The 15,525-nt window shown below is 42.0% G+C and overlaps 1 protein-coding gene across 1 annotated transcript; it reads left to right on the forward strand.

The window, feature by feature from the left end:
- Positions 1-1,922: 1,922 nt before the first annotated feature.
- Positions 1,923-9,523, forward strand: LOC124272486. Its single transcript, XM_046707675.1, has 4 exons — positions 1,923-2,165; positions 4,583-4,764; positions 5,392-5,501; positions 8,116-9,523. Exons 2-4 carry the CDS (start codon positions 4,595-4,597, stop codon positions 8,859-8,861), a joined length of 1,026 nt encoding a protein of 341 aa, XP_046563631.1. The 5' UTR covers positions 1,923-2,165; positions 4,583-4,594; the 3' UTR covers positions 8,862-9,523.
- Positions 9,524-15,525: the final 6,002 nt, after the last annotated feature.

Consider the following 15,525-nt stretch of genomic DNA (forward strand, 5'->3'; position numbering starts at 1 on the left):
ATTGTGCATGATTTTCAATTTTCGAATCAGGTCCAAAGCTTTTGTTTTGTGTGTTTGTGTTTAACGGTGCACTCTGCTATATTCCAGCTATATGACGGCGGTCTGTAAATAAATCGAGTTTTGACCAGACAATCCAGTGATCATGAGCATATACAAAGTGAAGTGTGGTTACCGGAAATGCAGTGCGACAGGACACCCTATAATTTCAATAGTCGAACGCTAAATCCGCTCATCGCGACTTGAGAAGGGAGTTAACTCTTACAGCTTTACACTTCACTTCATGGGCACAATTCATATTTTTGTGTTTCAAGTAAACCATTTGTAGTACTGGCGGTGTGGAAACACTGAGAGTTAGACTGAAATATGGACGTTCGTGAAGGATAGTGATTTTCCTCATTTCATCTGTAGCCTCGAAACAAAGGTTCATATTAACTCAAAACTGTTTGAATATTTTATGACCGCTTTTGAATTTGTTTTCTTCAACGCCATGTATTGTCACAGAAACTGGTAAAACATACAACACGGTTGAAATGTGTATTTGCCAGCACATTTGAGATTATCATCACAATCAAAATTTAATATATATGCTTATAATAGTTCAAGTTCTTCAATATAGTCTTCACTTTATTAATAATATTATTTTGTGTGTTTAAAACATGTAAATTTTGCAAAGCTTACTTAAATCATACACTTACATGAGCAGTTATGTCAACAGACGGGAATTTAGATGCCGTCTCGACAGACGTCGGACGAACAGGCCAATATGTAGTAAAACATATTATATTCTTTGGTACTCTTAACAAAGGGTAATCAGTAAGATTGGTAATACTGACAATATGGTTTGTTGTTTAAGGCCACACTCAGGGGTATCTCAGCTCTATTACGGCGGTCTGTGAATACTCGAGTCTTTATTAGATAATCCAGTGGTCAACAGCATGAGCATCGATCTACGCAAATGGGATTCGATGGCATGTGTCAACCAAGTTAGAGAGCCCGACCCCCCGATCCCGAAAATATGTCTCTGAAGCAGATATGCACACTTAAGACCTTTTTCAGAGGTTGTACCTGAGAAGATCCGGATCCCATGCTTCGGATCATCAAGGGTCCCCCCTTTCAGAAAGCGATCATAGCTTTCACACAGGTTTTTCATCGCTTTGTTTACGCCAAGCAATATTCCTGCTATATGATAGCGGTCTGTATCTAATCGAAATCGATTCTGGACCAGACAATCCAAAAATTGACATTTATATGCGCATCGCTCCAAGCGATTGGAATACTTAGCGATGTATAAACCAAGTCATCAAGCCTGACCATCATCCATCCACGTTAATCGCCTCTTACGACAAACATGGGTGGCTGGAGACCAGTTCTAACCCGGATCTTCACGGGTTTTATCATCACAAATATGATTTACATTGCTCTCAAATACTATCCTATCATTAAGTATATTCGATATATCAGATATACAATAACACTAAAATACACCACTCTGACGTCATCCAATTGTCAGTCGATACTCGCCATGTAATGCAAATTGTCTTTAAATGACCTCGACGGTGTCTGTTCCACGTAGAGATTAACTTTTACAATTACAATCACTGCAATCATTATGTAGAACATGACCAAAGTCTAAGGCCACTGAGCGTAATATCACCGTCATACAGTCACCAACGACACAACACACTTTACCCGCATGTTGTATAATCTTCACATTTAGAGGTCAATTTCTGGGACAGGACCGGGTAAACCCTGCTCTATTCTAGGACGTAGTATGGAAAACGAATGATCTATTCTGGGACGAGGCCCTACTAAAACCTCGAATTCTCTCCTGTAATTAAAATGTGAAATAAAATGACCTTTCCGTCTGCTCTATGAAAGGCTTCTTGTGACACGCTTTATGAAGATATGTTTAAGCTTGTGATGTTAAGCTTTGACAACGCGTGTTTAGAAACCTGACAAAATAGGTCACTGGATACCGTCCTTCATACGGTGACGATGTCGGACGCGGCGACTCCAGGCCGGTTTGTAGGCCGAGGCAATACTTTTCTAGGACGGAGCAGGACACTACCCTGTTCCGGAAAGGAGACAGGCCTATATATATGTTTCAATATTTGTCCAGGAAGATATGAGCGTCTGTTACGAGGAGTTGTGACACTAAGGTAAATGTAAGTACATATTTTAATATATTGAATAATATAATACTTTGATTAATAGATTATCAATTCAGCTAGAACTAAGCATAGTAATAATGACTTCCATATAAGGAAGTGTTACTACGTCTACTCGCGGGGAATGTTATTGAAGCCAGGCCTACTGGCCCACATATGACATATGAATGGATGGCGGGACTCAAAAGGGCAACTCTGTTGTTGTTTGTGTCATGTTCAAATCTGTATTGTTTTTTAGTTCGTTGTTTACTCAGAAATATCACCAGAACAAGCTGGAGTCAGCTTGGACTTTATAACCCGGCCCTGTCGAAGCTGAATGGCGACCACGTGATAGACAAATTGATTCAACTTATTTGTGATGATCTTACTGTCTATCTCTTCGTTCACCGCGCTAAAAGACCCAGGTTCGATTCCCCACATGGGTACAATGTGTGAATCCCATTTCTGGTGTCCCCCGACGCGATATTGCTGGAATATTGCTAAAAGCGGCGTAAAACTAAACTCAGTCAGTTCAAGCTACTGATTAGTACCTCTAGCCCCTCGCCTGGCTGTTCTGTTGGCTGTACTCACTCCCCTGTAACTGGCTTAACTGCTACTATTAATTAACTCGTAAGGTCAGGTGTTGGTTGTGAGTAGGTGACTACCGGTACTTGCTATAGATAATAGAGAATCACGGCTCAGTGATTATTATTGATTAGTAGATGATCACTGTTGCTAATAATTGACAAAACAAATATGAAGATTCTTTATTTATTACATTCACAAATATATTAATTCAGATCCTGACACATTCTCTGAATGCTGAGGCAGGTACTCTAGTCCAAGGCGTTTAATCTTGTCATTTCTATCTACATATTGCTTCCTTCGTTTGGGAGCAGACTGTCCACACTTAAGTTGCAAAAGCTGTACTTGGCTAGATGCTTCCTCGTGGATAAATAAGTACCGGTAGTCATCTATTCACAAACAAAACCTAACCTAACGAGCTTAGTAGCAGTTAATCCAGTTACAGGGGAGTGAGTACAGCTAACAGAACAGCCAGGCGAGGGGCTAGAGGTACTAATTAGTGCCTTGTAACAACAGGGGTCTAGAGGAATAATGTCACCTGCATTTGTCATTTCAGCAGGTTCCCTAGAGTAGTTTAACTTTGTGATTAATAGCATATAAAATACGTCATTATCAGTTTTCATTTGAGAAATATAAAATGTTAGAGATAATAAACAGGGTAAAATACCCACCAAGGATGAAATTCCTCTGTAACCTGGACGAGATACAACAGCACTTCTCTAACAAGAAAAGAAACTGTGATGCAAGAATATCGTTTAGATGAAGGAGTTAATGATTCTCCGCGTATCAACGTGATACAACGACGTAATAAAAGCAGGTATTAAATGCGAACAATTGCATCGAACCTGGCTTCACAGTGTCAGGTGTCATAAATGATCGAGAAATTCCTCTCGATGATTCCTAAAAATTGTATCGCGAGGGATAAAGTAAACAAACAAGAATTACCTCCCTTACATCTACTAACCGTGTCTCGTTGGACTAATAGCTTTGTTATCAGCGAATGGTTGTCATTATCCGGACATGTGTTTATCTGAATGTGTAGGAAAAGCAGGATTTTATGGATGTCAACTTCTTTATTGTGAATAACACGACGTTTCGGAGTGTATGCTTGCTCCTTCATCAGGTGACGTTTCGGAGTGTATGCTTGTTCCTTCATCAGGTGACGTTTCGGAGTGTATGCTTGCTCCTTCATGTGAATGTGTAGACCCTTTAAAGGGAAACTGAGACAAAGTTTTGTATTTTTTCAAATGGACTGTGTAAGATCTGACCAATGGTGACACCAGAGGCCTGTAACAGATCTATTATATGGTAGCTGTGTCAGTGGTCCAATGTTGACTGCATGGAACTCTGAGTAGAAGAAAGGTCGGGGCACGTTGTGCTGAGTCACCTCTCAGAGTAACAGTATTTATGCACCGACCGTTCAGCCTTCCTTTCAGTACGAAGGAGGCTATGACTTCGTGCTATTATACTCCTAGGCCAAATGTAGAGATAACATCATTATCAGGTAATATGATACACCAGGCCTTATCACCCACACTGCATATCCTGATCATGTTGAACACCAGTGCTTGTCACCGTCCATTAAACCATGTGGTTAATACTCATGCAGTTGGTCTATGAACATGTGGACACTGTTTCAACAGCAGGGTAATCCTTGTTTGTTTTCAGTAACCTGATACATTCTGTGTCTAGTTCCACATTGACAAGAATCTCTGGAGGGTGGGAGTTGTCATACCAATTACTGGATAACGCTTTTACTGCTGCTGAAAGATCCTAAAAGATAGGGACTTTTCTAACATTTGGCCTAGGACTAATTAGTAATCACAGGCATTCGTTGATCATTCACTCAGTTCCTGACCGAGATGTGTTCAACTGAAGCATCGTCTGCTCGCCGGCTCGCTCAACTGGGACGGATTTTGAAATGCAGTTGTGGGAAGCAAGATCTAGATCTACATTGCCCATGTACAGCGCGGGAATTCAGCACGGGAAAATCATCAGACCAGGATCGCCCCACGGCCGGGCCACTTTCAAAGTAAGTTAGTTTAACTAAAAGTTGACACAGCCACATCCAATTCTGTGTCGAACGGGTAAAGTCGTATTCAGAGTTACCTCCCTCTGATTGATGTGAATAATTTTATTATATCCTTGTCAATGCATTTATTTGCATTTAAGCCACAATTGATTCTAGAGTGCTGTTCTCATGAAAAATGCATTGCGATTAATCTTGGCAGGAATAGTTTATAGCTAAACCCTACCCAACGTCATAGTTCAACATCCCATAAGCAAATACTCAAACTGACTACCAGGCTATGTATTTAATGGTCTGCTTGGAATAATTTGGTTTGTGAATTTGTCAATCCATCTTGCTGTTTTATCTGATGTCCACATATCGCAATTTTGTTCACGTTTTCTCCCTTGGTGGTGTCAGGATCCGCTTTTTGCCGACATTCCCCATGGTTACGATCCTTGTTTTGTCAGAACCCTATTCGCACACTGTATTTGTAACGGGGTGTGGATTCATAGGCTTTCCTCACATGAAGATCACGCCGTGCAAAAAACTGAAATATTGCTGAGAGCGGCACTAAACGAACCTGCTCACTATTTATCTGGATTCAGTTTTTGAACCATAATAATCAGTTTTAATTGAATCATGTTCTAGCCGCTACCTTGCTCATCTGAATAACCTATACCGCCTGACAGCTGACGAGACGGGGAGGAACTCGGTCATCCACACGCCAGGGTTGTCCTATGAAGCCATCGACAGAGATGGTAATTTTATTTTTAATATTTATGTAAATATTACAAAACATGTTAGTACAACCACAAATATGGTTGCTTGGTTATGGTTTCGCTTCATGGGGATCCAGGGCGGTGGTGTGGTTAAAGTGTTCACTCGATACGCCGAAGACCCGAGTTCGATTCCTCACATGGGTAATGTGTGAAGCCCATTTCTGGTGTCCCCCCGCCGTGATGGTGCTGGAATATTGCTAAAGGCGACGTACAACTCAACTCACTCACTTATTCACTCATGGGGTAGCTTGCTATGTGTCAAAAGTTAACTGATACGATACAGACTTGGGTCATTTCAGAGCCGCGAACGCAAAGATGACTCGTTTTGAATAGTGGTGACTCAGACAACTCACATGCTTAAGGCTCTGTGTTAATAAAGGCGGTAGGGTAGCCTCGTGGTTAAAGTGTTCGCTCGTCACGCCGAATACCCGAGTTCGATTTCCACATGGGTACAATGTGTGAAGCGCATTTCTGGCGTCCAGCGCAGTGATATTGCTGGAACATTCCTACAAGCAGTGTAAGACTAACTCACTCACTCTCACTGTGCTAACACAACGTTACATAAAGCAAAGACTGTCCCACTTTCCCTCACCCTCCCACATCTCCTACCTCCCCACAACGTCAACCTCCAACAACTCCAGATTCCCACAACTCCAATCTCCCCATGACTACATGCTCCCCACAACGTCAACCTCCAACAACTCCAGATTCCAACAACTCCAATCTCCCCATGACTACATGCTCCCCACAACGTCAACCTCCAACAACTCCAGATTCCAACAACTCCAATCTCCCCATGACTACATGCTCTCCACAACGTCAACCTCCAACAACTCCAGATTCCACAACTCCAATCTCCCCATGACTACATGCTCTCCACAACGTCAACCTCCTACAACTCCAGATTCCCACAACTCCAATCTCCCCATGACTACATGCTCCCCACAACGTCAACCTCCAACAACTCCAGATTCCAACAACTCCAATCTCCCCATGACTACATGCTCCCCACAACGTCAACCTCCAACAACTCCAGATTCCCACAACTCAATCTCCCCATGACTACATGCTCCCCACAACGTCAACCTCCAACAACTCCAGATTCCCAACAACTCCAATCTCCCCCATGACTACATGCTCCCCACAACGTCAGCCTCCAACAACTCCAGATTCCCACAACTCCAATCTCCCCATGACCCCATGCTCCCCACTACATCAACCTCCAACACAGATTCGTCAACCTCCAACAATGCTCCCCACAACGACCTCCAACAACTCCAGATTCTCCACAACTCCACCTCCCCATGATGCATGCTCCCCACAACGTCAACCTCCAACAACTCCAGATTCCCACAACTCCAATCTCCCCATGACTACATGCTCCCCACAACGTCAACCTCCAACAACTCCAGATTCCAACAACTCCAATCTCCCCCATGACTACATGCTCCCCACAACGTCAACCTCCAACAACTCCAGATTCCCACAACTCCAATCTCCCATGACTACATGCTCCCCACAACGTCAACCTCCAACAACTCCAGATTCCCACAACTCCAATCTCCCCCATGACTACATGCTCCCCACAACGTCAACCTCCAACAACTCCAGATTCCCACAACTCCAATCTCCCCATGACTACATGCTCCCACAACGTCAACCTCCAACAACTCCAGATTCCCACAACTCCAATCTCCCCATGACTACATGCTCCCCACAACGTCAACCTCCAACAACTCCAGATTCCAACAACTCCAATCTCCCCATGACTACATGCTCCCCACAACGTCAACCTCCAACAACTCCAGATTCCCACAACTCCAATCTCCCCCATGACTACATGCTCCCCACAACGACTACAGCTCCCCACAACAGCTTCCACAACGACTCATGCTCCCACAACGTCACCTCCAACAACTCCAGATTCCCACATCACCAATCTCCCCCATGACTACATGCTCCCCACAACGTCAACCTCCAATAACTACTATAACCTCTACTAAAAGTGATGCTTTACCTGTGCCAGATTATCATTTTTCGTCTGTTTTTTTTGTTTGTTTGACAAAATATGCAATTTTAAACAATATATGTACACAAGTGAGTTAGTTTTATGGATGAGTGAGTGAATTTAGTTTTACGCCGCACTCAGCAATATTCCTGGTATATGGCGGCGGCCTGTAAATAATCGAGTCTGGATCAGACAATCCAGTGAATCCACATCATGAGCATCGATCTGCGCAATTGGGAACCGATGACATGGGTCAACCAAGCCAGATAGCCTGACCACCCGGTTCCGTTAGTCGCCACTTACGATAAGCATGGGTTACTGAAGGTTCATTCCAACCCGGACCATCACGGGTCAGTTTTATGGATATACAGCTTTTTTCTAATTAATGTAAGCGACATTTCGATGTAGGTTCTAACACCGTTATCAAGCAAGTGATGTTAATACGGCAGGAAAGGCTTATATAAACATGAGTAAAGTGATAAGGTTGATACACAAAGTGTGAAGGATGATTACAGAGCAAACTGTCTGCGCATTATTACATCATTGTTGGTTATGATGTCTTGAAATATCAAAATTGTTTTGCAGGAAACCCCACAATGGCCAGTGTTTTGAGATTTGTTACAACAGCAAGAATATTTGCCTCAAACTGTCCACTTGATGACACTGGAAGGACGCTGTTTCGCTTCGACCAACTCTTCTCAGACACAATGTCATTTGTGGCTTCGACAGAGGTCATATCAGAAAAGGCAATGTATGATACGTCTGTACCCAAGAGCCCATTAGATGTTTTATATCAACTCGGGTATGTGGGCAAGTCTTCCCTTAGTACTGTATCGTCCATCGTTGTTCCCTCGACCGGAGAGACCATCCTCAGAAACATCAATCAATTTGTTGTGGTGGATAAAACGAGCAGACGACCCAAACCACTTCCGGATTGCTGGCGGGAGAAATATGGTGGAATGGCCACCTTGAAAGAACCACTGATCGTTCCAAGATTGCAAAGACCACCTGACGCTGTGCAGTACCGTGTCAACGTGGTTTGGTTTGACACTGATAATTACAAGCATACTAACTACACTGTCTATGTCGACTACTGCGACAGCGCTTTGCATTATGCCATAGAGAAAGGTTGTATGGGAGCCGTTACCAAAGATGTGGTCAAACGTGGCATCAAGTCCTCGAGGAACACTTACATGGGGGAGAGTTTAGAGAACGATGAGCTGACTGTTTGGGTGTGGGCATCGGACCAGGATGACAGAACTGTCCATTTCGACATTCAGAAATTGGACCAGTCTATATTCCAAAGCACGTCTGTTTATCATGATAAATAATGTTTTAACGATCGCACGTGTCTCTATTATGATGACTGAACGGCGTGTTGGGGTTGCAGAGTTTAGAACCTTCTTGTAATGAGTGATAATTTGACATTTGTATTCAGTAATAGGCCACTGGGCCAAAATACATTCATTGATATAAGTTACATAAAAAAGTTTTACAGAAAAACATCAGATTTTTTTATTTTCCCAACATGATATAAAAAAGGCATAGATTATTTATAACATTTATGTTTGTTGAAGACATTATGTTGACTGTGTTGTGATAGAGGATGTATAAAATATTTATCCAGAAATTTATTCCTTATACCAGCTTTAAGGCGGCAGTTGTTTTACAATAATTGGGTCACGGCTTGATAACCAGTGATTGATATTATCATCAATGCCAGAACATAACCTGTCCTCCGAGATTCTGTTGGCTAGCAAGTGAATTATTTCAATTTTAATGGACAGGCTAGAAAATCATTGAGGACACCGGGTGTTTGCAAAAAGGACAAATTGTCCAGTCCAACCTGGAGCAAATGCTTCTCTGACAATTCGTCTTAAAAGTATGTGTTTTTCCCGGCGCTGCAAATCAGTACTCCTACCGTGTTATGGTGGAAAGTAATCAAACCAGACAATATGGTGATTGAGATTACCCAAACCTACTGCGAGGTGAGGTGAGGTGAAATTGGGTTTAACGTCGTGCTTGAGAATATTTCGCTCATATGACGACGTGCATGCGTGTGTATGTGTATGTGCGGCTGCTTGTACTAGCCCAGACTGAAGCTGGTTTTATAGTGCAAGCTCACTGAGATACCATGCCGCAGTGAAGCATGAATACCCCACTCAGACACAGTATACTGACTCCGAGCCGACCAGTCCTTGTTGTACCCATAAATGCCGAGCGCCAGGCAGGGACCAACAAGTACCATATTTTAACGTCTTTTGGTATGACGCGGTCGGGGATCGAGCCCGCGACCTTCCGCTCTCCGGGCGGACGCTCTAACCACTACACCACGGAGAAGGTCAAACCTACTGCGAAAAGGGCATGGTCTTCGTGAGTCTTGACCTATTAGGGGCGGCCGGGTAGCCTAGTGTTTAAGGCTTTCGATTCCCCATATGGACACAATTTTTAAAGCCTATTTCTGGTGTTCCCTGCCGCGACATAGCTGGAAAACTGCCAAAAGCGGCATAAAACTAAACTCACTCACTCACTCACTCCATCAGTGTAATTATGAGTTTGTTTAAGGTGTCCCTTCACAACTGCATGATCAAAATTGTTTCCGAAACACGAACAAAGTCATATCTATTCATCAAAATCTGTCCACGCCCCTTTAGAGTTTCACACCTAACCTTTGATTTGAAACCAGGAACTCACGAAGACAATCGATTACATCACAACGTTGTAGATAACGGATATGATGAAGAAGACGAAGATGAGGAAAAATGTTATCAAGAGTGCAGGTACATCTTAGAAATATTTTCAGAAGTATTAGAAATTATTCCATTCAGCGGAAACATTAAACGAACTATGACCATGACTAGAAAAGAGACGACTATAAGGTCATCCAAAAATTAGAAAAACTAAAAACAAATAAAAAGAAAAGAACTTAGAATGTAGAAGACCCAGTTTATGGATTCTGTCGAAGGCTGAAAACAGGAAATGGTGTAAAAAAAAAAGGTCTGTATTTCTTGCCAGACAAATTGAAAAGTGAAATAAACATTTGTAGTCTATTCTCTGTTTTGTTGTAATATTGACATGAAGGTGACGGTGATCTTAAAACAAAACATTACACATTAAATACATATTATCGGTTTTGAATTACGAAATAATTATTCTAAAATCATATAAACCATTACACATTAAATACATCTTTTGTTATCGGTTTTGAATTACGAAATATGTATTCTTAAATCATATAAACACCAACATGCAACCGCAAACCCATTTGCAATTTGGGATCATTAAAAATATCGAAAATGTATCGAATATAGGTCTGAAAATAACATTCCACTTCATATCATGTCTCCTTATGGATTCCTTATGTAAATTCTCTCTTCGTGTGTCACATTGTAATTAAATGACAGGCAAAGTTTGGCAAATAGTGATATATTCATGAATGGTTCAGGCCATACTCGTTATAACGCCCATATGGGCCTCCTTTCACAAAGCCCTAAGGTGATCGTAATTCAGTCAGGTAACCTTGGTGCAATCTGAAAGAATGGGAGTTAAGGTTAACCTTAGGTTGCTTCGTGAAAGGAGCCCCTGAACAAATGTTGGCGTTATAGAACATACATGAAGGCCCGTTTCAGGTCAAGAATCGAGTTCACGTTTTTTCCTGCTCCGTCCTAGTCAAGAGTTGGGGCATAGCCTGCCTCGTCCCAGAAACTGCAAATGTGACGATGACATCATGCAGACAGAGTGCGTCAGCCAATGTGGGACTGTATCATTGTGTTCAGTGACCCATCTTGTCAAGACACATTCCTAAACATACCTTGTCTGACTCAATCTTTGTGCTCACCCGTGAAGGTCCGGGTTAGAATATTGATCTTCAGTAACCCATGCTTGTAAGAGGCGACTAAAGGGATCGGGTGGTCACATGTCATCGGTTCCCAATTGCGCAGATCGATGCTCATGCTGTTGATCACTGGATTGTCTGGTCCAGACTCGATTATTACCAGACCGCGCCATATAGCTGCAATATTTCTGAGTGCTGCGTAAAACTAAACTCACTCACTCATTCAATCTTTGTGCTATTGTGTCACGTCTTTTGGTGAGATGCGTCGGACGATACAAACTGCGATCTCTTAGAGATGAGTTATTGAATTTAGTTTTACGCCGCTTTTAACAATATTACGGCGGTGAACACCAGAATGGGCTTCACACATTGTACCCATGTTTGGAATCAAACCCTGGACTTCGGCGTGACGAGCGAACGCTTTAACCACTAGGCTATACCCAACCGCCCCTCTTAGAGATGAGATTATACAAGGCACAGATGAAGCACAGTCTGGTTTGAGAACATGCGACGGGTGGCTATAATTGTTTTAGCCCAGCTACGTAGAGTTTATTGTAAGCCCATAACAGTGTGCATGTATTAAGTACAATACTTCCCATGCCTATACGGTGCATTTGAACAAAATACACAATGGCAGCGTATTTGAACAGGCACCAGAGAAACTAAGTTTTCTGTTAATGAAAATGGATAAAGCTGGTTACCCCGCAGGCATCTCCTTCTTGCCTGCTGGAAAGAGAAACAAAACTAGCCATCCGTGCAGACATGGTGTCAACTTTAGGGATGGTGCTCGTTAGTTCTTTCTTTTTCGGTACACTGGTGTGGGCCATGGACCCTGTGTACATGGTCCATATACATTGATATACAAAATACTTATACAAGTACATCAAGGCATGGAGGATATAACGGTCCATATCCAGTGGTACATAGTTTCACAAGGTACTTATACAAGTACATCAAGGCATGGAGGATATATAACGGTCCATATCCAGTGGTACATAGTTTCACAAGGCACTTATACAAGTACATCAAGGCATGGAGGATATAACGGTCCATATCCAGGGGTACATAGTTTCACAAGGTATTTACACAAGTACATCAAGGCATGGAGGATATAACAGTCCATATCCAGTGGTACATAGTTTCACAACGTACTTATACCAGCACATCAAGGCATGGAGGATATAACGGTCCATATCCAGTGGTACATAGTTTTACAAGGTACTTATACCAGCACATCAAGGCATGGAGGATATAACGGTCCATATCCAGTGGTACATAGTTTCACAAGGTACTTATACAAGTACATCAAGGCGTGGAGGATATAACGGTCCATATCCAGTGGTACATAGTTTCACAAGGTACTTATACAAGTACATCAAGGCATGGAGGATATAACGGTCCATATCCAGTGGTACATAGTTTCACAAGGTACTTATACAAGTACATCAAGGCGTGGAGGATATAACGGTCCATATCCAGTGGTACATAGTTTCACAAGGTACTTATACCAGCACATCAAGGCATGGAGGATATAACGGTCCATATCCAGTGGTACATAGTTTCACAAGGTACTTATACCAAGTACATCAAGGCATGGAGGATATAACGGTCCATATCCAGTGGTACATAGTTTCACAAGGTACTTATACAAGTACATCAAGGCATGGAGGATATAACGGTCCATATCCAGTGGTACATAGTTTCACAAGGTACTTATACATATCCAGTACATCAAGGCATGGTACATACAAGTACATGGAGGATATAACGGTCCATATCCAGTGGTACATAGTTTTTTCACAAGGTACTTATACAAGTACATCAAGGCATGGAGGATATAACGGTCCATATCCAGTGGTACATAGTTTCACAAGGTACTTATACAAGTACATCAAGGCGTGGAGGATATAACGGTCCATATCAGTGGTACATAGTTTCACAAGGTACTTATACAAGTACATCAAGGCATGGAGGATATAACGGTCCATATCCAGTGGTTTCACAAGGTACTTATACAAGTACATCAAGGCATGGAGGATATAACGGTCCATATCCAGTGGTACATAGTTTCACAAGGTACTTATACAAGTACATCAAGGCGTGGAGGATATAACGGTCCATATCCAGTGGTACATAGTTTCACAAGGTACTTATACAAGTACATCAAGGCATGGAGGATATAACGGTCCATATCCAGTGGTACATAGTTTCACAAGGTACTTATACAAGTACATCAAGGCATGGAGGATATAACGGTCCATATCCAGTGGTACATAGTTTCACAAGGTACTTATACAAGTACATCAAGGCATGGAGGATATAACGGTCCATATCCAGTGGTACATAGTTTCACAAGGTACTTATACAAGTACATCAAGGCATGGAGGATATAACGGTCCATATCCAGTGGTACATAGTTTCACAAGGTACTTATACAAGTACATCAAGGCGTGGAGGATATAACGGTCCATATCCAGTGGTACATAGTTTCACAAGGTACTTATATCCAAGCACATCAAGGCATGGAGGATATAACGGTCCATATCCAGTGGTACATAGTTTCACAAGGTACTTATACAAGTACATCAAGGCATGGAGGATATAACGGTCCATATCCAGTGGTACATAGTTTCACAAGGTACTTATACAAGTACATCAAGGCATGGAGGATATAACGGTCCATTATCTCAACACATGCCAGATTCTCAAATTCACCTGCCAAGGCGACGGTCGTCCAGTTAAAATTTAGACATGTACAGTACAACCAGAAATTATTGAGAATTTAAAGATTGTAATTGTTTTTTTCACTCATTACTCACGTATTAAATGTGAATATTAGCAGAACATAACTCCAGATTCAAAGACAGGTGAACAGTTAGTATTTTGTCAAGTCACCATGGGCAGCAATGCAGGCTTCAATGCGGCGGGGCATACTACTGATCAAAGAAGTTAGAAAGTCGTGGTCCATGCTGTCCCAATATCGGACCACCTCTTCTTTCATTTCAGCAATATTTGTCAGATTTTTCTTATTGACACTTTCCTTCATAAGTCCCCAAACATTTTCTATTGGATTTAGGTCAGGGCTATATAGCTTGGCCAATCTAATAATGTCATATTTTGGGTCCGAAACCAGGCCTGTGAATGCTTTGAACGATGTTTTGGGTCGTTGTCCTGCTGGAAAATCCAAACATTTCCATAGAACACGTGAGCAGATGGAAGTAAATGTCCCTCGAGAATATCTGTGTACCGCTCACTGTTCATATTCCCTTCAATACACACAGAGGGCGTTGCCCCTAACACAGATATGCCACCCCACACGTTAAATTTCGGACTGTACTTTGGGCGCTGATACAAAGGTTTTTCAGTTTGTTTGGTCCAGAATTTCAGTGTATTAGGAAACAGCCACACAGAACTTTCATCTGAGAAAATCACATTGTCCCAGTTAAAATTTCTATGCTGTAAGCACCAGTTCAACCTTTCGCTCCTTTTGTTCAGGTTTCATGATCGGTGATGGAATTCCTCGACTTTTCTGCCAACCCATTGCATGCAGCTCAGTTCTAATTGTCTCCTTACAGACAGCCACAGTTCCTCTATCAATCATATCCAGCCTTAAGTTTTCTAAACTCCTTCTGTTGTTTTAGAAACAAGAATACTAAGCCGCCTCCTGTCACCGACAGTCAATTTTCTGGGCCTACCTGCGCCTCCCTGGTGCTCAATGCCATATCCATTTGCAATATTTTTCAAAACACGATAAACAGTGGACAAAGGATGCCTGTTCTACTTGAAATCACTTTTAGCTGATCTGATGTCCTTGTTATAATACTCTAAAATCAACTTCCTCTTCTCTAAATCATCCATACTGAGGATCACTGAAAATGTCGTCTGCTAGCAAGTAAACAAAGGGGGATAACTCTTCACAAACTAATGAAAAAGGATTAACGGAGTTGTCTCTTGAATGAAACCAAGCACTTGATAGCTGGTCAAGGTTGTTTATACTAGAAATCCAATTAAACATATTCCTAAAATTTCAATAATTTCTGGTCATACTATATATGAGTTCAAGATGGTGTCTCAGACATAATCCCAGATCAGGAATACCTTCAACTACCACCACAAAGGCTAATGTTTGCAAATACAAAACACAGAACGATCGACGACTC

The sequence above is a fragment of the Haliotis rubra genome, unplaced genomic scaffold, assembly GCF_003918875.1.
Source record: "Haliotis rubra isolate DU_JTF1 unplaced genomic scaffold, ASM391887v1 Scf17, whole genome shotgun sequence".
In the NCBI taxonomy this organism is placed as follows: Eukaryota; Metazoa; Mollusca; class Gastropoda; order Lepetellida; family Haliotidae; genus Haliotis; species Haliotis rubra.